This window comes from Lissotriton vulgaris, chromosome 9, assembly GCF_964263255.1.
Source record: "Lissotriton vulgaris chromosome 9, aLisVul1.2, whole genome shotgun sequence".
Taxonomy (NCBI): domain Eukaryota; kingdom Metazoa; phylum Chordata; class Amphibia; order Caudata; family Salamandridae; genus Lissotriton; species Lissotriton vulgaris.
Window position 1 is genome coordinate 1077420735 of NC_141697.1, and position 21911 is coordinate 1077442645.

The window sequence follows — 21911 nt, forward strand, 5'->3', positions numbered from 1 at the left end:
TCCAAAATAGGTTTTTGGGATGCATCAAGCATTTTTGGTAGAATCGCTATTTTTAGCAAATTCCAAAAATGCGATTGCTTTTAAGGAATCCCAAATTTGCGATTCCTTAAAAGCAATGCATGATTAATTTTAAAATTGCGAATTCGCAATTAGGGGGTGCAAATTACCACGAGGTTGAACCTCGTGGTAATTTGCGAAAATTTGTTAAAATGCTCTAATTTGCATTTAAAAACACTGTCATGTTAAAGACACACATGTCCTTAGGACATGTGTGTTTGAAATATGCACTTCAAAATACATTTCAGGGGTGCAGGGGGGGGTCCTTTGGACCCCCCCCCTGCACCCATGGACTGCATCAACATTTTGAGAATTCTAATTTGAGAATTCGCAATTTCCATTGATTCCTATGGGCCTTTTGGCCCATAGGAATCAATGGGAATTGCGAAATCGCAAATTGGAATTTGCATAATATTTGCGATTCGGTAAAAATTGCGATTTTTACCGAATCGCAAATATTATGCACTTTCAATCATGCATCCCATTTTGCGATTCCTTATTTGCGATTCCCTAAAAATCGCAAATTAGGAATCGCAAAACCGGACTTTGATGCATGTGGCCGTAAGTGTCTTCTTAAATTCCAAAATGAGTAAGGGCCTTCTGTGAATACGAAAATGGTAGTAAGTTTAGGATTTTGTCTTTAGTTCTGTGAATCGGGTCCAACATTCTTTGAATGTACAAATGAATACATTAGTATGTATTTGCCTGTATCTCCCTGCGTCTTAACTTACGCTCAACATTCTTCTAATGTACAAATGAATCCTTAATTTAGTATTTTCAAATCATGAATGTGTGATGCATAAGTGTAACACGAGATCTAAGAGTGCTACACAACTCGTGCGTGCACCACTCGTTCATAGTTCTTTAGTGAGGTCAGACTACTTGGGGAAAATCATGAACAATTGCGCTGGCTCCGAGTCGAGCTGAGCGCCTGTTTGATGCATTTGCAGTGCCTATCGACCTTGCATTTAACTTGCAACTTCTCTAGTTTATGCATGAACTTCAGACAGCACGAGTCAGAAACAGTGAGCAGTAATTTCCTTGGCCTCTCTTTTACAGAGCTGTTCCGTTTGTAGTTAAGGCGTTAATTCTGGAAAATTCCGTGTTAAATGTATAGGTAGGCACTGCAGACTCATAATTTCAGGAGGTCAGCTCTGCGCTGAGCCAGTGTAACTGTTCATGATATGCAAGCCAATAAAAATGAGGTACAACTTTTAATCAAAATGAATTGTTCTAAAAACCTTCAATTCATATTATCTTTGAATTTCTATGAAAATATTTTTAACTACACTGAAACGAAAAGTAGCATTTGATCTAAGTTTGAATGTTCCAAAATGAAAATATCTTTTAAAACATATATTTTTAACTAACATTTTCTAATTTGTCTTTATTAGGATTATTTACTATGGGAACAGTTAATTTGAAACAAAAAAGACAAGAACAGTTCTACTCAAACAATACATTTAAAACCTAGGTAAATATTCACACAGTCGTAATTTGAGGACTATTTGCAATATAATGTACACTTGCCACACCCAACTGTATACGTAAGTGATCCAGGATGACACAGGAATAAGTGGTGTAATAAGTGTGGAAACATAAATTAAATAATCCCTTTTAAAGGGCGAGCATAGGAGGGAATGTTAATCATTAAAAGTTAACAACAAGGAAATACAATTAAATTTAAACACAAAATGATTTGGCAGAAAATTCTTACTGAGCACAATGCGTAGACTATGCACACATACGGATATGAAAGTTAAATGTAAATGTAAATTTATACTTGTATAGCGCACTACTCACCCGCAAGGGTCTCAAGGCGCTTGTACGAATACCGCTGTGGAACCCATCCTGGCTTTCCCTGTGAGGCGTCCACTCCTGGGCACCCCCAAGGTGGAGGCCAGGCATCCTTAGCGTTGTGGAGGCCGTTGTGGAGATTAAGCAAGCTATTGCCCAGAGTTGCAGAGTGGGATTGGAATAGGCGCCGAGGCGAGAATTATCAGGGCCGTGGAATTTTGAGCCCAAGACCCGCCGAATCCTGGTCCCGGGCTAGACCTCTGCATCAGGGTCTGCCGCTCTAACCATTGAGCCACACTTCTCCACTAAGTTGACTAATGTGAGAATGAGGCATGAACCTATTACAGGTTTACAAAGACATTATAAGAAGCTTAATTACATATGCACTCCATGGGCATGTAGGTGAACTACATAATCAACTAACGCCAAGCTGAGGCACACATTAAGTAAGAAGTAGGGAGTGGTTGGTGAATGTGGCATAACAAACCCCAACGATGTGCCCACACCTGCGTCTTTATGGTCATGTATTTATATTTACTAATAACATCACTCCTACCCAATGGGGTATTTTAGTCCTTGTTCATAAGAATGGCACTAAAACGTAATTCTTTCCTGTTACCTCAACTCAATGCCAGAAGGAAGGCCATGAGAAAATACATTGCTCCTAATTAAAGTAAACATAGCGGGTGGACAAGAAGGTGACTCTTCCTTGCCCTCAGTTTGGCTTTTGAGAAAAGATTCGACCTCCCTTAAATCTGCTGTGCTGTTGAAAAAGGCTGCAGAGAAATATCTTGCAATATTTTGTTATTTGTATAGATCTCGCTACAGCCATTGTTAAGGTTTTGTAAGAAAGAATGAACTTGGTTTTGGGGCAGCATGAACTCCTGCCTTGCCCTAGTAAAGAATTTACACACTAACACCCAAGGTATTGATTCAAACTCTAGCATAACCAGTTGTGTGTTATCTATAACTTATACACCACAGACCTCCAAGAGGTGGAGGATACGGATTTAGGTGTCCTCGTAAAACATCATCTCCAATGTTCTTATTTTTTCATACTCAAGTACTATTTACATTGGTTATACTCTGATAAAAGTACATAGGCATTTAAGAGCATTTTCTGATTAATGCCACATTAATTTGTTTTGATTGTAACTAAGGAGACCTAGAAGGACACACAGTGAGCAAAGATCATGATAGATATTACCTATATAACAACACTTTAGTTCTATGGACTACAACGGCATCCTGTAAAGGTAGGAGGGGATTATGGATATGGTTCAGGCCACTTCATTACTCTCAGGTCCCTCCTGTCCTCGTCCCATTCATTACAAATGGAGCTAATCGTCTCCCGACAGAAAAAAAGGAATGCTGGGACCCTAACCACAACCCCTCCCACTGGGAGTACATAAGCAGTATTTACCCAGCATTCCACCTGTTCTTTTTTTCTATCTGTCAACAGGAATTGGACGAGGTGCCGGTGCTGCTCCTGCTGGGCTGGAGTGGTGTTCCTCTTCGGTCCCTGTCTGGCTGTCTGGCTGTCTGGCTGTTCTGGATGGGGTGTCTTCTGTGCTGCCTTCCGGCCTGCAGGGCTTGCCCGGAGGCTTGGATGTTTCCAGCCGGCTCTTTGAGGTGTGATCCGACCGGCCTTTTCTGGTTGGTGGGCAGGCCTCCCTGTCAGATCGGGTTGGAGAGCGCGTATTCCAAAGGCCTGGCTGGGTGGAAGACGTGCTGCGGTCGCTGGTTCCCATGCCTTTCTGCCTTGCACCTGTTCTCAGCGTTGAGGCGCAGTTGGTCTTGCTCTGTTCCTGGATATGCGACCGCCTCGGGATACCTGTTGCTGTGGAATGAACTTTGATACCCCTGGAGTACCTGGCAACTAGGCTGGTTCCTTTCCTCCTGCCCTGGAGAGGGCCTGATGGTGCACCTTGTGCTGGCTTGAGGGGGGCCTTGTTCGGGTTTGGGGCGTCTCCCACCCCCCTCCTGGGTGAGGTGGTTTGCCTGTTTCCCTCCTCTCTGCTGGGAATTCTCGGTGCTGTGAGCTGGCTGTTGGCACCTGGCCTCCTCTGTTCTCTGCGGTTCTCCCTGATTGGGAGTCCTCCTGGGTGCCTGGTTCTGTGGGGTATGTCTGTGCAGCTATCACAACCTCCGTTTACTTCGGAAAATCTTCCCATATATCCCAACTGACCACCGTAGAACGCTGATCCAAGCAATGGTGATTAGCCATTTGGATAATGGGAATGCCCTCCTGGCCGAGGTCGGGACCACACTCCTAAATAAACTTCAAGTCATCCAAAATACCTCGGCAAGAATGATCCTAAATATGCCTGCTGGCTCACCATCACTGCCTCTGCTAAAATCTCTGCACTGGTTGCCAGTAAAAAAACGCTCCATCTTTAAAATCTGTTGCTTGTCCTTTAATACTCTAAACGGCTGAGGCCCGAAATATCTACAAAAGAAATTAAAAAGATATGCCCCAGGTCGTCTGCTGAGATCGGGCACGGCGAGATTGCTACAGATTCCCCGCATCCGTCTCAAGCGAACCTGTGGTATGGCTTTCTCCTACCTTGCCCCTAAGTATTGGAACAGTCTCCCCAAATACCTTAGGTAAATCCCATTGTATACTTCAATTAGGAAGCACCTAAAAGCCTTTTTGTATTAAACTGCAACCCAGCTCAGCTGACGTGTCAGCGATGTGCCACTCTAGGCAGCCCCGAGATGCCCCAGGGTGATTCAAGCACTATATAAGAGTGAATAACATAACATAACATAAAGGCCTTAAAACATGACAGCACCTATTCTCGTCTGCTCCTTGCAAATAAGCCTATGGGCATACCCACCTTAGGGCACCTGATCTTGTCCGATCTCAGAATTGGGCAAGTTCGGCATGGTTGGCACCAGGGTTGGAAACCGCCTGGGAATGTCAGGTGATGTAGGTCTTTAAACCAGGGAGTGCCAGGTACTGTTGGCTTTAAAGTCCCTGTTTGGATGACCGCCTGTAACTGCCTGTGCTGCTTTTTTTTTTCAGGAGTTGGATGTCTTTCCCCCATTACCAAGGCTCTCCTCATTCCTTGGCCATTCTTTGTGGCCTGTGGCCATGCCGCCCTGTTTGCCCCTGGTCTTGTCTCCTCTTGGGGGTTGCCCTGGGTCAGGTCTTGTTCAGGCCTGTGTAGGGGCCCACCTGGGAATGCCTGGTGCTGTGTGCTTTCTGCTGTCCATTCCATATTGTGTTTTGACTGCCTGGGGCTGTTTTTCTTTGGCGCAGTCCTGCAGCTGTTGGGGTTAAGGCCTCTCCTTTGCCTAGGTTTGGCTTCCCTGCAATGCCTTGCTGTTGGTGTTCTTCTTTATTTCACCCTTGTGTGGTTGGTGGTCCGGGGGCTGTCATCTGGTTGCACCTGGTCTGTCGGCTTGCGGGTGGATCGGCTTGGCCGCTGGAGGTGCCACCTTGGTGCCACCTGCTCTCTTCTGCTCTCTGTGGTTCAGCAGGTTTGGGCCTGGTTATGGCTTGGATGGATGTCCATCTTGGTAGCCAGGTGCTGTGTACTCTGTGCTGCCCGGCGCTCACATGGGGCACTCCTGGGTTGCCTGGTGGGGTTGTGTTTGGGATGTCTGTGTTGTGAGGCTTGTGCCAGATGCGGGGTGTATTCCGCCTGTCGTTCCCCCCTCTTTTCTTCTGGTATATGTGTTCTGCCCGGTCCTGTGAAGTTGGGAGGGTGTCCTGTGGACTGTGGCTTGCGAGGCTTCAGTCTGATGGGTGGCTGGTCCCTCTGCAGTCGGGTCCCCTTCCTTGCAGTGGTGGGGTGTTCCTTCCGTTTGTGGCCTCCGCTCGTGGTTCCGACTGGACCAGTCTTTGCCTGTCTGCCCACTCCTGTCTTCCCTGCATGCCCCCTATGGGCCAGCTCCCACTGGGGGTGTCAGTCTGTTGGGGTACCCCCCTCCCCCTGTTTGGGGTGCGTTCACCTGGTGTTTGTCCTGCCCCTTTGGGTGCCTGCCTGCCTTGCTGCCGGTTGTCGAGAAACTTGGCGATATGGTTCGGGCTGGGTCTTGTGTCTCTGGCTCCTCTGCTCCCTCCTGTTCCTGTAATGTTATCCTTCTGCAGAGGGCTCTGTTTTCTGGGCCAGAGTTTTGCTGTTTTGGGCTCTTCCTGCTTTGGGTTGTAGTTTTGGTGCTGTCCCTCTTCCGTGCACAACTGACTGCCGGTCTGGTTATAGGGTTTTGGCTGTTGCCTCTGTTTTGTTTTGGGCCAGGCTGTTCAGTTCTCGGCACTCGCTGGGCTGGGCCGCTGGTCTTGTGCCTTGCTTGTGTTTCAGTTCTGCGTGGTCTGGCAGTTCTGTGCCGGGGGTCTTGGCCGGCCTCCCTGCCCTTTGCTTTTGCCCGTGCTCTGCATGGGCCTACTCCAGGTGTGGGTTGGGCCGCCGGGTCCCCCTGCCAGGGTGGGTTGCTTGGCTTCGGCCTTGGCTTTCCTGGCCACTGTTTGTGCTCTATTGCCTCGGTTGTGGCTGGTTTCCTTGTCATCTGTCTTGGGGGGTTTTCTCCCCTGATCCTACCCTCCCTTGGTGCGTGCTGGGCCGTGTAGTTTGTGCGCTTGTACGGTCAGCTTGGCTTCCGCCCTGGCTTCGATTGCTTCTGTGGCTTGACTGGTTTTGGGGGGGAGGGGTTTCTCCCCTCGGTGGTTGAAGAATTCATGGTTGTGGCTGTTGGCCCTGTCCTTCACCTTCCAGGCATGTGTGGTTTCCGTGTTAGTGGCCTCTGGTCTTTCCTGGCCTGTCTGTAGTTCGGGCGGCTGGTTGCTTGGTCCCTATGGGGGCGTCTCTGGCTGGTTTGTTCTTTCTGTCATATCTGGTTTTGGCCCATTTGCTGCTGGTGTTGGGGCTCGCTTGGGGTGTTCCCTAGGTGTGGTCCTCTGGGCCACTTGGTCTGCTCTCTGTTTAGTTGGGGGGCCCGTTGTGCCTCCTCTCTGATGGTCAGTGTGTGCCTTCTCCAGGGCTGTGGTTTCCTTGCTTTGGTCTCAGTGGCCTATGGGGTTTGCCTCGCATGAACGTGCTGTTCTGGCCTTTTGTGTCTGGCCCTGATTCAGTTTGGGTAAGGGTCTGGTGGTTTCCACCCTTTTGTCTTTCCTTTGGTGGGGCTCTGTTGATGGCCTTGTTCCTTGTGGGGTGTTGAGCCTAATGGTGTTCTGGTCTCTGGCTCTTTCCCTGTCCCTTCCAGTTCGGTTGGGGTCTGGCTGCCTGGTCCTCCTGGTTGGCATTTAAATCTTTTGGAGGCTGGGTTTCTTTTGCTTGCTCAGGCCTGCTCCCTTCTGGCTCTTTAAACATTTGTGGGGTGGCTTTTCAGGCGTTGTGTTTGTGTTTCCACAGCTTTTTTGTGTGTGCCTTGGCCTGTCCCTGGACTCCCGCTCTGACTCTGTCTCCTGGGCTGGGTACTTGTCGGTTGTCCTGTGTCGGCTCTGGTGGTTGATGCTGACTGTTTTTCCCTGAGGCCTGGTCCTCTTCTGTGGGGTTTCAGTGGCAATATCCTCTGGGCTCTCTGGGTGCCTGGTCATTCTGTTTGGGGGGGGCTGGTGCCTGGCCAGTGCTCCCCCTTCCTGGTTTGGTCTGGGTGGTCCTGCCCTTGGTTGGTCCTTTGGGTTTATGCCTTTGCCCTGTTGGCTGGCCCTATCCTCTTTCTCTTTTGGGTTGGTCTCTGGTGGGGCTGCCCGTTGTGTGTTGGGGTTTGGCCTGCGGTTAGCCCTTTTCGCCCTTCATGCCTGGTTGTGAAGTGGACTGTGGGGTCTTCCTTTCTGCCCCTTGTCTCTTTTGGGGGTTTCTTGTGTGTCCTTTTGGCTGTCGGAGCTACCCTTCTGTTCTTGCTAAGGCTCGCTCTGTGTCTGTGCTACTGCCGGGTTCGTGTGGCTGCCTGGTGGTGCGGGCGCCCTTCTGGGTTATTTGTGTCCTGCTGGGGCTTTGTCTTCTCTGCACCACTGGGTTCTGATGGTGTTTGTTGCTTTAGCCCATGCTTCCCATCTGGGGCTTTGCCTTTGGGGTGTCTCCTTTTTGGCTTTGGTTTCTTGGCCTGGTCACCTTTGTGGCATGCTCCCATCCATTCGGCGGTTTAGGGTTTGCCTTTTCTTGAGGCCTCTGTGCTCTGTTTCTCATTTCTCTGGTTGGTTGCCTCCTTGGTGTCGCTGTCACCTTCAGTTGTCCATGATCCTGGTTTCTGGTCCTTGGTTGTGTGTCTGTTGGCCTGTTTCTGGCTTGCTGGTCGGTTTGGTCGCATGGGGTCTTCTTCCTTGTGTGGCCTCCTCGCAGTCCCTCTGTTTTTGACGGCCTCTGGTGTTTTTTTTCTTTTTTTGGGGCGGGTTCTCCTGCTTTCTTGTTGGTTCGGGGGTTCCTGTGTGTGTTGGCTGTCCTCTGTGAGTTTATCTCTTCTTCATCTTGGTCGTTTCCTGTTTGTTTTTGGTGGGTGCGACCCTGCGTTTTGGTGGGATGCTTTCCTGGTTGGGTGCTCTGCCTGTTTTTTCCTGTGCTTCTCCCTTTTGCTTCCCTTGGGTTGCTGTCTTTGTGTAGTTTCCTGGGTAGGCCTGGGGTTTTTGGAAGGCGGGGTTTCTGGCATTGATATTTTCCACTGGTCTTGAATGGGACGAGGACAGGAGGGACCTGGGGGTAATGCCCTATTACTTACAGGTATTCTTCATTATTCCTGGTCCCTTTGTCCTCGTCCCATTCATTACACCCCGCCCTCCCTCCCGGACGGTCGACCTTCCTGTTGGGACTTTGTAGTTCAGGCAGAATATTGGGTAAGTACTGCTTATATACTCCCAGTGGGGTTCCTGCATTCCACTATTATTTTTTTCTGTTGCTAGATTATTATCTCCACAATGTCATGAATGGGAGGAGGACAAAGAGATAAGGAATAATGAAGAATGAAGAATACCGTTAAGTATTAGGGCGTTGGGGCATTTTTTGTTTAAACTTGGAATTATGCTATATAACTGATAAGTCAAGACTTTACACCATACGTTAGGATGACAAGACCAGTGCGAGATTTCTAGCGACTATGGGGCAGATGTATCAAGATACCATTTTGCACTTCTCAAATAGCGATTGTTAAGGAATCGCTATTAGAGAAGTGCAAAATGGTATGTATGTAGAATTTCGCTATTTATTAGCGAATCCTTAGAATTCCTTAATTGCGATTAGCAAATTGCTAATCGCAATTAAGGAATAATTTCCCATTCATTTCTATGGGCCAGGAGGCCCATAGGAATGAATGTAAAATTATACTCAATTTGCGATTAGCAATTAGCTAATCGCAAATTGAGAATAATTTCAAGGGTGCATGGGTGTCTTAAGGACACCCTGCTGCACCCCTGAATTTGATATGTGTACGCATATGGCGCACATACATGCCCTAAGGGCATGTATGAGCGTCATATGGCACCTTTACAATTTAAAAAAAGTGCTTTTTGAAAAGAATTCGCAAGTTACCACCAACTGCAAGTTGATGGTAATTTGCGAATTCTTAGTCAAAAATCGCAACACTGAAATGCTTGATACATTTCAAATCTTAAATCGCAATTTGCATTTTCTTAAAAGCCTCGCAATATTAAGGAATCGCTAAATTAGCGATTCCTTAATATTGCGAGGCTTTTTGCTTGATACATTCCAAATCCCGTTTTTTTTGTCGCAAACGCTGCTATTTTCCGAATCGCAGCGTTTGCGACAAAAAAAACGGATGATACATCTGCCCCTTAGTAACCTATTTCTGATTACCTTCAGTGTTAATTTAAATCCTGAATGCTTCTCATTGATTCTGAACCTGGTGAGACACTGCCCACACTTGTGTTACTCCCTTTAGGTTTGTTTCAACTTTGTTTGTGATTTTATACCGTCCTCTTCCGGTTCAACTTCATCCTTGTTTCGGAAGTCTTCTGTCTTGTCAGTTTTGGAGTTTACATTTTTTTCAGTATAGCTCAGGAGAAGCTAAGACAACAATGCATTGCAGTTTATTTGATTCAATGAAAGAATACTTACAAGCTCAATGAAAAGGTGATACAGAGCGGAGACAACGGCACAAGTGATTGTCATGCTGAAATTAAAACTATCTACCCAGATGTAGTTTACATATGCATCTAATAATACCCCAAAACTATGTGGAGTTATTTCCTGCTGGTATTTGCAGAGGCAATATGAAATTTCCTGTATGGATGAGAAAACCTTGGAAGTTCTGAAAATAAACGTAGAAACCATAGTGCACATTTTGAGTGAGAGCAATTGAAAATCTCCCTATCTCCAGAAGAAGTGTTAAATCTACAGCAGAATCTCATAGCAGTATTTCCTTCAGTGCAGGAGTGCAGGTAGCGGGTTTAGTTGTTCTACAGACATCTAATGATTTAGTAATTAAAATGTTCCCAATGTTGTTACTTTCGAGTATATGAAATATTGTAAATGGATTGTATCTTTTATTTTACATATTTTTTGCTTACACCTCTAATAACTAATTTACACGTATGAAACCATTGCTTCACGAGGCCATTCACAAATTCTGCTCAAATTCAAACAGTTTTTCTTCTTTGAGAGACTGCTACAAAATTATCCCCAGTTCTTAAGGTCTGTCCTGCACTGAAATTGAAGGTCGTGTGTTAGACTTGGCATCCTTTGCATGGTTTCCCCTGACCTTTTTCCTATGTCTCCTGTTTTGACTGTGTGCTGCATTTAGTTTTTACCGGTTTTGGTACTCTGGGACTTTGCCACTGCCGATCAGTGCCAAAGTGCTAGTACTCCCTGTGTAAATTGTAATTCTGATTGATTAACCATGATTGGCATATTGGATTGGATTTCGTTGCCGACGGACACCACACCCGAGGGAGGAACTGAGGAAGCCAGTGTCTCTGCTGCACGCCACCACCCCTCGCCGGACCCGCTGCGCGGGTCCCGCATCGCGGCTGCAGCCGTTTTCTTCTCTTTGCTCTTGTGAAGGGGCATACTTTGCAGCAACCGGCAGGGCTGCGAGCACAGCGGCGGACTCCGAGGACCAGGAGTCCCCGTGAGCCCTTCTCCAGCTGGGCTGCTCTCCCTGCCGGCCCCGCCCTCACTCTTGACCACTTTAAATTGCTGCCTCACCTGGACTCGGCGGATTTCGTTGCCGACGGACACCACACCCGAGGGAGGAACTGAGGAAGCCAGTGTCTCTGCTGCACGCCGCCACCCCTCGCCGGACCCGCTGCGCGGGTCCCGCATCGCGGCTGCAGCCGTTTTCTTCTCTTTGCTCTTGTGAAGGGGCATACTTTGCAGCAACCGGCAGGGCTGCGAGCACAGCGGCGGACTCCGAGGACCAGGAGTCCCCGCGAGCCCTTCTCCAGCTGGGCTGCTCTCCCTGCCGGCCCCGCCCTCACTCTTGACCACTTTAAATTGCTGCCTCACCTGGACTCGGCGCATTTCGTTGCCGACGGACACCACACCCGAGGGAGGAACTGAGGAAGCCAGTGTCTCTGCTGCACGCCGCCACCCCTCGCCGGACCCGCTGCGCGGGTCCCGCATCGCGGCTGCAGCCGTTTTCTTCTCTTTGCTCTTGTGAAGGGGCATACTTTGCAGCAACCGGCAGGGCTGCGAGCACAGCGGCGGACTCCGAGGACCAGGAGTCCCCGCGAGCCCTTCTCCAGCTGGGCTGCTCTCCCTGCCGGCCCCGCCCTCACTCTTGATAGCTATTTGGACACCTACATATAGGAACTAACACTCCCGCGGCGCGGGAGCGCGCGGGAGGGCGCCGGGAGAAGCCCGGGACAAGGGCGGGACCGTCTGTGGCCGTCCGGGGCCGTAGGAGGCTGGGCTGGGCCCCATTACTAACATTTTCCTTCCTGACCTTTTAGATATTCTTAATTGCACCTTGGTTATATTTATATGGTTATATTTTGTGTACACAGTGTTGTTAAAGTCCCCTTATCTGGACAGATTAACTTTGTGTCTTGAGTGGCTCTGCCACCTATTTAGGTTGGTCATATTTTTGCCTGCTATACTTCAAAAAAGATTAACAAAAATGACCTTAAGATCTGGCAAGGAGAGGCAGGTTCAGGTCTCCACCTCTAACGGTACCTTTACTGGTACAATTGATCAATTTTTTAAACGCTCAACTGCAATACTAGAGAAGGAGATCGCCTTAGCTGAAAAACGCCTCTCGCTTGATATCATAACTGGCAAGCGCTCTTCACTTGGTAAAATAAGTGAGGCTGTCTCTCCTGTCCCACTTTCTACGTTGAATGCGGATAGCAATGTAGATATAATGTTGGCACCTGTTCCTGAGATTCATATCGGGGAGATTACGAACACTAACCAGGAAAATGCTTTTAATACTGCACATGAGAATCTACCCAATAGTGGGACTATTTGTTTAGATCAGTCCGGGGATAATTCTGGTCTCTCAGACTCACCAAAACTTAACATCAGTAGTGATCTAATGGACTCTCCCTCTCTATTAGAGCAGACACCGACCCAGAATCCTGGGAAACGCAAGAGGGTTGCCTCACCAGATTTGGTGGAACAAACAGAGGGGGTGGTAAATGTTTCAGCTTCGCCCCCACAGCCACCTAACACTAACGCTTCTACTCAACAAGGGGGGGGTGAGACTATGACAATGATTAGCATCACAGAAGAAATATTTTTGGCTAAAATTGAGTTGCTATTCAAATCTCTTCTTTTACCTCTTTTTGAAAGGACAAGGTTATTAAACACAAAAATGGACACCTTAGATCTGCTGGTGAAGGATAGTATAGCGACTTCTGATAGAATTCTCTCCAGCCTAGCAAAAGCTGGTTTGTCCCCTCCTGTCCCGTCCAATCCGAAGCCCTTGATTGTGACAAATAATAAAGTAGGGGGTAACAACACACAAGTAGGAGCTTCTAAATCAAAGGCCCCGCTAAAAACAGGACCCGCTCAAATAAAAATAGCCCCTACAGAGAATCCTGCAAGGCCTAAGCCCACCAAAAACCAGCAGGTTCAGAATAATCCAACACCATCCAGGGGCCAAAACACCACTCATCAGCCCATTGCCAAACCCATCCCAAAGAAACAGTGTGTGAACCTTCCACCGGAGTCAGTGCCCTATACAATCGTCTTAACTGGCGTGGCTCCACTTGTACACGGCAAGAGGGAAACACACAAGGATCTTTATAATAAGGTCACATTTTGGCTTAATAAAAACCGGCCACTCCCACCCAATTTAAATCCTGAAATACTTAACGTTAGGAGGGTGGACTGGATAGGTTATGGTAAGAAGGACCTTGAGGGGGATTGTGTGGTGGTTAGTTTCAGAGAGCCCTGGGTTGCCGAATACATCGGCAGGGAACCAAGATTTGGTAGAGTTGGGGACGTACAAACCCTACTATTGCATTACTTTTATCCAGCTTTACATGCTAATAGATCCCACACTCCGTTCCAACACTCAAGAAGGGACAGGCCCAGAGGGAGATTTCATTTCGATACCCCGCTCTATCCAATGTTCTATCCTCACCTTGCGAACCGGTTTGCCCCCCTCTCCGGTCTAGAAGGTGTGGATTGACTTGATGTAGAACAACTGAATACTGGGAGTACTAGCGCTGTACTAACTTGCTCTCCAAAAAATGTGTATGTTTCAGGGGTAGAAACTGTCTCCATATCTGGCACAAACCCTAAGAGGGTGGAAAAAAGGGAAACATTCTTGTCAGGTAATCCCAGACAGAAAAACAATAAGGCCACTGTTAACCCATCTGCCAATATGGCAGAGAAATCAACATACACCCTTGCAGTCTTGTCTTGGAATATAGCGGGATTGAAAGGGAAAATGTCAGAGGCCGCTTGGGGTTCTTTTGTGGATCTACATGATGTAATCATCCTGCAGGAAAGTTGGTCAACAGAAGCTATCTATCGGGTTGGCTTTCTTAATTACTATAAACCAGCCAGCAAAGGACCGAAGGGCCGCCCGTCAGGGGGTTTAGTCATTTGGATCAGACAATCCTTAGCCATTACCATCACTGAACTCCCTACTTTGGGTAATGATATTCTAGCACTGAAATTAACAGACAACAATAATCAGGTCCTTTTTCTGTTTAATATATATGCTAGAGGGATACCGGGTGGGAAGACTGCGGGAGTGGTAGCTGAACTTGACTTTCTATTGAATAACATTAGCAGGGAAAGCTGTGTCATGGTGGCAGGCGATTTCAACTGTTGCTTCGAACCATTTCCCAACCTTGATAGTGGGGGATATGGGGAAATTGATCAGATCTGGAATATTCCCCCTTTGTCTGTTGCCCCTATCAAGAAAGTCACGGAGGCAGTTATGCAATGGTTAGGTTTTTGTCTTGAATGGGACTTACGCGCAGTGAATGGTAGGACCAAATCAGACCCGATGGGAAAAGTTACATTTGATAACTCCATAAACTCAAGTCGTATTGATTACTTTTTACTTAAGATAGAGTTTTGGAAAATGTTGGTGGATATGGAAGTAGTCAGTAGATCTGAGAGTGACCATAATCCCCTGGTGATATCATTATTAGTATCTGGGGGTCTCTGTATGAACCCTGCTACAAACATTGAAACTGCAGATGCTGGCCTTACAAATGACTGCAGAAGAGTAAAATGGGCTGGGCTTCAAGACAACACTGCTACTATTAGCAGGATTGCCATGGAGGTCTTAGCGGCCACAAAGCAGATGGTTCCCATACTTGAGGTTGGTACTCCACTCGACCAAATTGGGACTATACATGAGACTCTTTTTAATAAAATTAAGTCTTTTTTTATCAAACCTGTTAAGGGAGGAAGTAATAAAGCCCAAGCACATCCTAGGCTGAAATGGTACGATAAGACCTGTAGTATTGCCCACAGCTCTCTGCTAAGTGCCATTAAATCTAAATCATGTGTGGACATAAGGATAGCGAGGGTGAATTACAAGAAGGCATTAAAAGAGGCAAAAACTAAATGGGACGACCAGCGTTGGTTGGATTTATACCAGGCAAGTACCTCATCCAACCAACAAAGATTTTGGGAGGTTGTGAAATGGGGAGAATCTGGGGAACTACATAGTCCGGTAAACCACGTTCCAGCAGAGCAATGGGTCAAACATTATGAGGTGCAGTTCAGCCACACGGAACGGATCTCCCTCACTACCATTAGGGAAGATGCCAGTGTGCAGCCTGAATTGTCCTCATCTGATCACGTTGTTTTTACCGAAACCGAAGCTATTTCTGCTCTTAAACAAGTGCAGAATGGCAAAGCCCCCGGCATAGATTGTATCCCCGCGGACCTCTTCAAATATGACCAAAAACACTGGGTCCCGTATATATTAAACTTAGCAAATGCTATAGCTAGGGGCACTAGGATCCCTAACTCCTGGAAAGGGGCCGAGATTTTGCCAGTGCATAAAAAAGGGGATAGATCTGATGCGGGAAATTACCGCCCCATCAGCCTCATCGACGCCCTTCAAAAAGTAATAGCCAGAATGTTGTTGGGGAAGATTCATTTGTGGATGATAGAAGTAGATATCCTGTCTCCAATGCAGGCTGGGTTTAGGGCACACATTAGCACAGTTGATCAGATTTTAAGATTTGTCATGATCTATTGGAAAACTGTGCTACTGAGAGATGGGAAGATCTTCGCTGCATTTGTGGACCTCAAATCAGCGTTTGATCTGGTCCCTAGAGGGAAGATGTGGGCTGCACTGAGAAGGATGGGGGTTCCTCCTGCACTTCTAGATCTTACCATTAGGATGCACGAGGGTAACTTCGCAAGAGTCAGATGGGGTCGTCAGGGCCAGGTTACCGAACCCTTCCCCGTGACCCGTGGTGTGAGGCAGGGTTGTGTCCTGGCCCCCACCCTATTTGTGCTTTTTATTAATCAGGTGGTTAAGTTCCTTTCAGACACCCCCACTGATGCTCCTTCACTGGGTGGGACAAAATTCCCTCTTTTAATTTTTGCAGACGATACCCTCATATTGGCCAAAACGCAGAAGGGTTTACAGGTTGCAATAAACAAATTTATGGATTTTTGCAATTTGAATGATCTTGAGATTAATATTAATAAAACCAAGTTTATGGTCTTGACCAAGAAAAAGCCATTGAGGGGCAATATTCTAATGAATGGGTCCAGACTGGAACAGGTTGATGTAATGACTTATCTTGGTGTTACCTTGGATTACAGGTTAAAATGGAAAGAGCAAGTAGAGGCACTCTGTCTGAAATTTGCCCGTTTGACTGGCTGCCTAGTGAAAGAGCAGCGGTGCTCCCTGACTAAAAGAGTACTGCCCGCGCTCAAAATCTACAGTGCTAAAATCAGCTCAGCGATATTGTATGGGGCAGATATTTGGGGTTGTGTGGACTTGGCTGTCCTGGATAGGATACAGAATAAATTTCTTCGTAATCTAGTTAGTCTCCCTCCATCAACACCAGTCCTTCCACTTCTGATGGACATGGGCATGCATACCATTAAACATCAGGCCCAGTACAGGATGGTGGCTCTATGGAGACGCATATGGTCCACCCCGGAACTGGCCATGTTTGCCCGTGAGCTTCAAGATGTGAGACTGCAACAAGGGGCAGGCAATATACCGTGGCTAAAGCAAGTCAAGAACACCCTAATTGAAATGGGCCTACCTTTGCTATGGTCAGAGCCGGGCTCCCAAACCTTTCCTACTAAGGATGAATTCAAAGTTTTTTTCTGGTCCATGGTAAAAACGGAACATGTTTTACTTTCTGAGAAAGCAAACTTGACAGGCCAGTTTTTGCTCCACAAAGTAATTCCTAACAAAGAAGTATATTGGGATGTAATCCTTAAAACATTGGATAGGAAACTATATCATCAGTTCCGTGTGGGCACATTGCCCCTGAGGGCCTTTACTAGCGGCTGGCAGGGGCTGGAGTCAAGCTTCTGTCCCTGTTGTGCCGTTTGTGAAGAAACACTAGGCCATTTTTTATTTGTCTGTACTGCCTATCACGAACCTCGTAAAAAGTGGCTGAAACCTGTATGTACTAGACTTAACACCCGAGTGAGTAGTGAAGCATTGTACACCTTGAAAACGAACACTTCTGAATGGCTAACTATAGGATTGGCGAAATTCCTCGGGTGGGCTTGGTTGATAAGGTCTAAGTCAATCAGTTCATAATTCACGATCTAAACAACCTGTATATCATGTTCCCTGACTGTTTCTTTGGTCTATGAATTTAATAGTATTGATGATCTGCTACTTTTATATATGCTCTAATGATTTTACCATTTCCCTTGACGTCTTTATATGTATGTTTAATCGAGATCTTAACCTCAATTGTTTTTGTTCCTTTCTTTCTGATTTGGTTACTGTATGTATTTGGATATTTATATTGTTATGACTATGCTGTATCTATTGTAGACTATGTAAATCTTTCGTATATATGTGTCTTTTATGATGAAAAATCGAAATAAAGACGTTAAAAACTGAAACTGATTGGCATATTTAATTTACTGGTAAGTTCCTAGTAAAGTGCACTGTGTGTGCCCAGGGCATGTAAATCAAATGATACTAGTGGGCTTGCAGCAGCACTGGTTGTGCCACACACACAAGTTGAAGTTCAAATGTGTCCCAGAACTGCCACTGCAGTCTCTGTGAGCGCAATATTAAACTGCCATGTTGACCTGGAAAGTGCATTCACTTGCCAGGCCCTAATCTTCCCGTCTCTTACATGTGAGCAGGGGTGGCTCCTCCACGTGGGCGGAGGAGCATCGCCCCACTGCTTTCTCGCAGTGCGAGAGGAAGAAACATAATATGGTATTATGAATACAATTTTATGTTTCTGCTTCACGTACTGCGAGAAAGCAGAAGGCAGGGTTTTGTTGGGGGGGGGTGCGGGTGGTCAGTCCTGCCCCAGGCAGGGGAGGAGTGGCTTGCCCACTGTGTGGGCGCTGACTGTTTGGTCGGCCCCAGGGCCGACCAAACCAGTCATGCACACTCTCCGTTTTCTCCATGTAGGCTGCATGCAGCATCCTGCATGAAGAAAACAGCCTCCCCATAGAAGCCTGTTGGGTCAGTGTCCCAGCCAATCATAACGCTGCCATTGCAGCATTGTGATTTGCTATGGGGAGGAGAGGGAAGCTGCCTGCTGCCTGCTTCCTGCGAGGAGCAGAGAGAAGGAGACGTGACGCAGGACCAGAGGTGAAGGTAAGTTTTAAGGTTTTTTTATTATTTAAATTAAAGTACGACCACCTCCCCGCACGAGCCCCCCCCACCCACGACTGTATGTAAGTCACCTCTAAGGTGTGCCGAAGGTACAGCCATGGGCAGCGTGCAGTGTATGTTAAAGGTAGGACATGCTCTGGTCTGTTTTACATGTCTTGACAGTGAAATACTGTGTATTTTGTTTTTCACTATTGCTCTCCCACAGACTATCATTGTCGCTGCCTTGTAACATTTTACAAGTGTAACTTTAAATTGGGAACAGCTAGAGATTTGGAGTTTAGGCTCCCTGAGCTTAGGATTTAACAACACATCTTTTAGTAAATTGTGTGTTAAAAAATGCCAATTTTAGGAAGTGGACATTTTCTTGTTTAACTATCCTGTATGCCTCTGCCGGCTTGTGGATTCACTCCAGATACCCACACAAAGGGACCTGAGGTGTGCCTTGCATATGCTATGGGGCCATCCCATCTATTTTATTTTCATTGCTTCGTTTCAGGTATGCATATGCTGTTAAGTAACCTTGAGATGAGACACAAAGGAAAAAACAAATATAGAGTGTTTGTATTTATCACTTATAATACCCATCAGTCCAAATTCAACCCAAGCGTTGCTGATGAAAATGTTTGTCAGGTAGACAAGGAATGTTTCAATAGCTTCCCTTCCTTACAGGGAACAGAGTTACATACATTACAATGAAAAACATTCTGTTCCATACAATACAACTATAGGCAGTTTCCCTTCAAAGACAACTTTTCAGGAAACTACTGCCTGTTCTAGAGCCATCGGTTACACTTTTTTAATTCAAGTGCAAACTAAGTACTGCTGTTTTCTTTCAAATAATGCAAGGTTTAGACTATACATTTGAAGTAGCCATGATCAATCACAAATTATAAACAATCTTTAACAGTTTCCAAAGATAGTCAATCAATTTTCTAAGGGAAATTCAACCTCTTTCTACATTAGGAAACAACTATAATTTCTGTTTTACAAATATTCATGTTTAAACTATGTTTTTCTGAAATTCTTTTACATTTTATGATGTTATTTTGCAGCAATTTGGGAGCCTCGTCCATTAAAATCAAAGTATTTGCATTCATGAAAATGGTGAAAGGATGTCCTCAAAGAACTAAGCACCATATTATGATGGTCATTGCATCAGGCAGGTGTCCGATAGACTACATGTCGGTAGTTCCACCTGCCCAAGTACAACGCACCCACTATGCAGGCGTTGGGAAAACTGCTCTTTTGCATTGCGGCTTGTGCTGTGGCCCTAGAAAAAGGGGGCAGCACATGTAACAATGCAAAAGAGCATTTTTCAAACATCCATGCACCATGTGGTGCCTGGCACACAGTGCATGGATGTTTGGGGTGGCACCACATGTGCACCCCTGGGTCCCATAACGGAGGCCCATGTTGGAAAGGGGTCCTGCTAGGGGCCCCCAAAATCCAATTCTGTCTGCCTTTACATAGCAGTTGGGCTGTCATGTAAAGGTGCACAGAGGTGAGTGGGGCACTATATGTGCCCCAAGGGTCACTTTTCAGTGTCCCATGAAGGATGGGCCCTGTTTGAGGCCCCCAATATACCTTTCAAACAATCTTTTAATTATGGTGTTTCTACCGTGAAAAAGCTGTCGGAATGAGATATTGTAATTCTGCTTCATGGAGCTTTGGAAAGAAGTAAAAAAAAATCTATATGTTATTGAAGATGGACAATGTTTTTGTTTAGAGCAGAAAATAGGTTTAAGGGTGGAATATTTTCCGGGACAGGACAATGTTGTAACAGACTGGAATTCGAGGTATCTCAGGGAGTTCAGCAATTGGAAGCTGAATGTTCTATACTTCCAAAGGATATTTCATGTTTGGGGTTGCCTGGATGTGGATTTATTTGCTTCAAGGCTGACATACTAATTGGAAAGTTATTACAGATGGAGACTGGTCCCGTTACATCTGAAAGACGAGGACCGAAAAACAGAACTTTTCACTACCAATTCTGAAAGTAATATTTGTTTGGGAACACAGACATTTGGGACCTGTTTCACAAAGGTCCTCCACACTCATGGCGGAGGCCCCACATTCTGGGCGGAATCTCCAAAATGAGAATTCTCATAAGTGTGGAGACTTCCCCACGACTGCGGGCCTTCTCTACTAGTGTGGAGGCCCTTTGTGAATCAGACCCTTGGTGTGGTAATTGAGGAAAACTGTTTGTGGACAGAGAATATTTTTTCTAAAAACTGAACTGTTTTTAGATTATTTTCAGCATAGAGGTTTTCATTTTTTATGAGCTAAAAAAAAATGCTTTGCTGTCGCCAAGTGGCTGTTTTGAAAAGAATCTCCTCAAAGGATCACACTAACTTTTGAGACCTTCAGTGTTTTATATCAATGCATTTTGCCTTTTCTTTAAAAAATCATAAATCATAATCTCAGAGGCAGCTCCTCCACTATGGCGGAGAAGCATCGCCCCACTGTTTTTAAGCAATGGGAGGGAGAAGAAACATAAAATGATAATAACTTATAGTTATTATCATTTGATGCATCTGCTGCTTTGCGGGCGGGCAGACAGGGCTGCTCTGCTCTCGGAGCATGGCAGGGGAGGAGAGGTTTGCCCACTACTAAGTGCACAATGACTGTTTGGTCGGCCCTCACCGGCCGCCCAAACCAGTCATGCAAACTTTCGCCCTACTCCATGCCGGCTGCATTACAGCCTGCATGGAGAACATGCCCACCCCTCCAGCCCCTGGCTGAGCACTGTGCCACGACGCTCAGACCAATCACAATGCTGCATTGCAGCATGTGATTCGCTTAGGGGAGGGAGCCTGGCTGCCTGCTTCCTGTTCCTGATTCCGGAGGCAAGAGAGCAGGACCCGACGGAAAGGTATGTTTTTTTTTATTCCCCACGCTCGACCCTTCACCTCCAGCCACCCCCGCTCCCTCCCCGCCATCCCCGAGCCATGCCGGCCACCACTGCAAAATCTTCTTGACCATCGTTTATGTCTCAGAAACAGAAGGCCATCTCTGCCCAAAGAACTACACTGAATAAGAATAAAAATAAGAATAAGTACACTTATTTGGAACAGGCCATCATTTGGTCGGCCTCATGGAGAATATAACAGGCGGTAATCATTACCGAACTAAATGAAACCTATTACCCCCAGGGTATACGCCAATTTCTAAAATGGATGCATCAGTCTATTTATCTATTTTTCACGCTAACTCAGAGCCCTTCTTTTCTAGTTTCCTACAGGAACATAAATCATCCACCATGTGCTAATAAATAGTCACTTTTTTACCTCACAGGAAGCCTACAGATAGAAGTGCAAGTATAATGAAAAGGACATGTCAAAGGGTCAGCTATCCATGGCCAATTTAATCAATATGAAAATTACAAGACTCATGAGATGTACCTCGTTTTCAACACTATGAAATTCTGGTATAGTGAAGTACAGATGTATTGAAACAACACATTATCAATAAAGCCTGAGAGTGAGGCAGCATTGGCAAAGTCAATGGGTCAAGCATATATCTGAACATTCTACCTATATAATTTGTGTGAAATTTTGAATAGGCACATGCATGAATGCATGATTCAGTCCATGGTTAGATGAATGGGTTTATGGACGGATGGATAATTATATGCACAGATGGAAATATTTACCAATCCACTGACTCATTCTTGAATTCATGCACTCTGCCATCCAGACTGCCGCACATACACAAACTCATGGGTAAATAAAGAGACATTTTCTGTTGTTATCCAGGCCTTTTCGTTTTGCCAATGCTTATTATTAGGTGATATGGTAATTATGTTTTCTTACCTGTTGCTCGCATCACTGAGGAAGCTTATTAAAGAGTCCAGGTGAAGTCTGCAAGAGGAAACAAGAGTTAAGTCTATCAGCAAGGTATTA

The 21911-nt window shown here is 46.1% G+C and overlaps 1 protein-coding gene across 1 annotated transcript in view; it reads right to left on the bottom strand.

Moving 5' to 3' along the window:
• Nucleotides 1–21911, bottom strand: part of FAM3D (FAM3 metabolism regulating signaling molecule D) — a 393825-nt gene that overhangs the window by 259314 nt on the left and 112600 nt on the right. Inside the window, exon 2 of the mRNA XM_086939065.1 lies at nt 21822–21869. Within this exon, the coding sequence (XP_086795191.1) occupies nt 21822–21834 (13 nt within the window). The 5' untranslated portion in view covers nt 21835–21869. The remainder of the gene's footprint in view (nt 1–21821; nt 21870–21911) is intronic.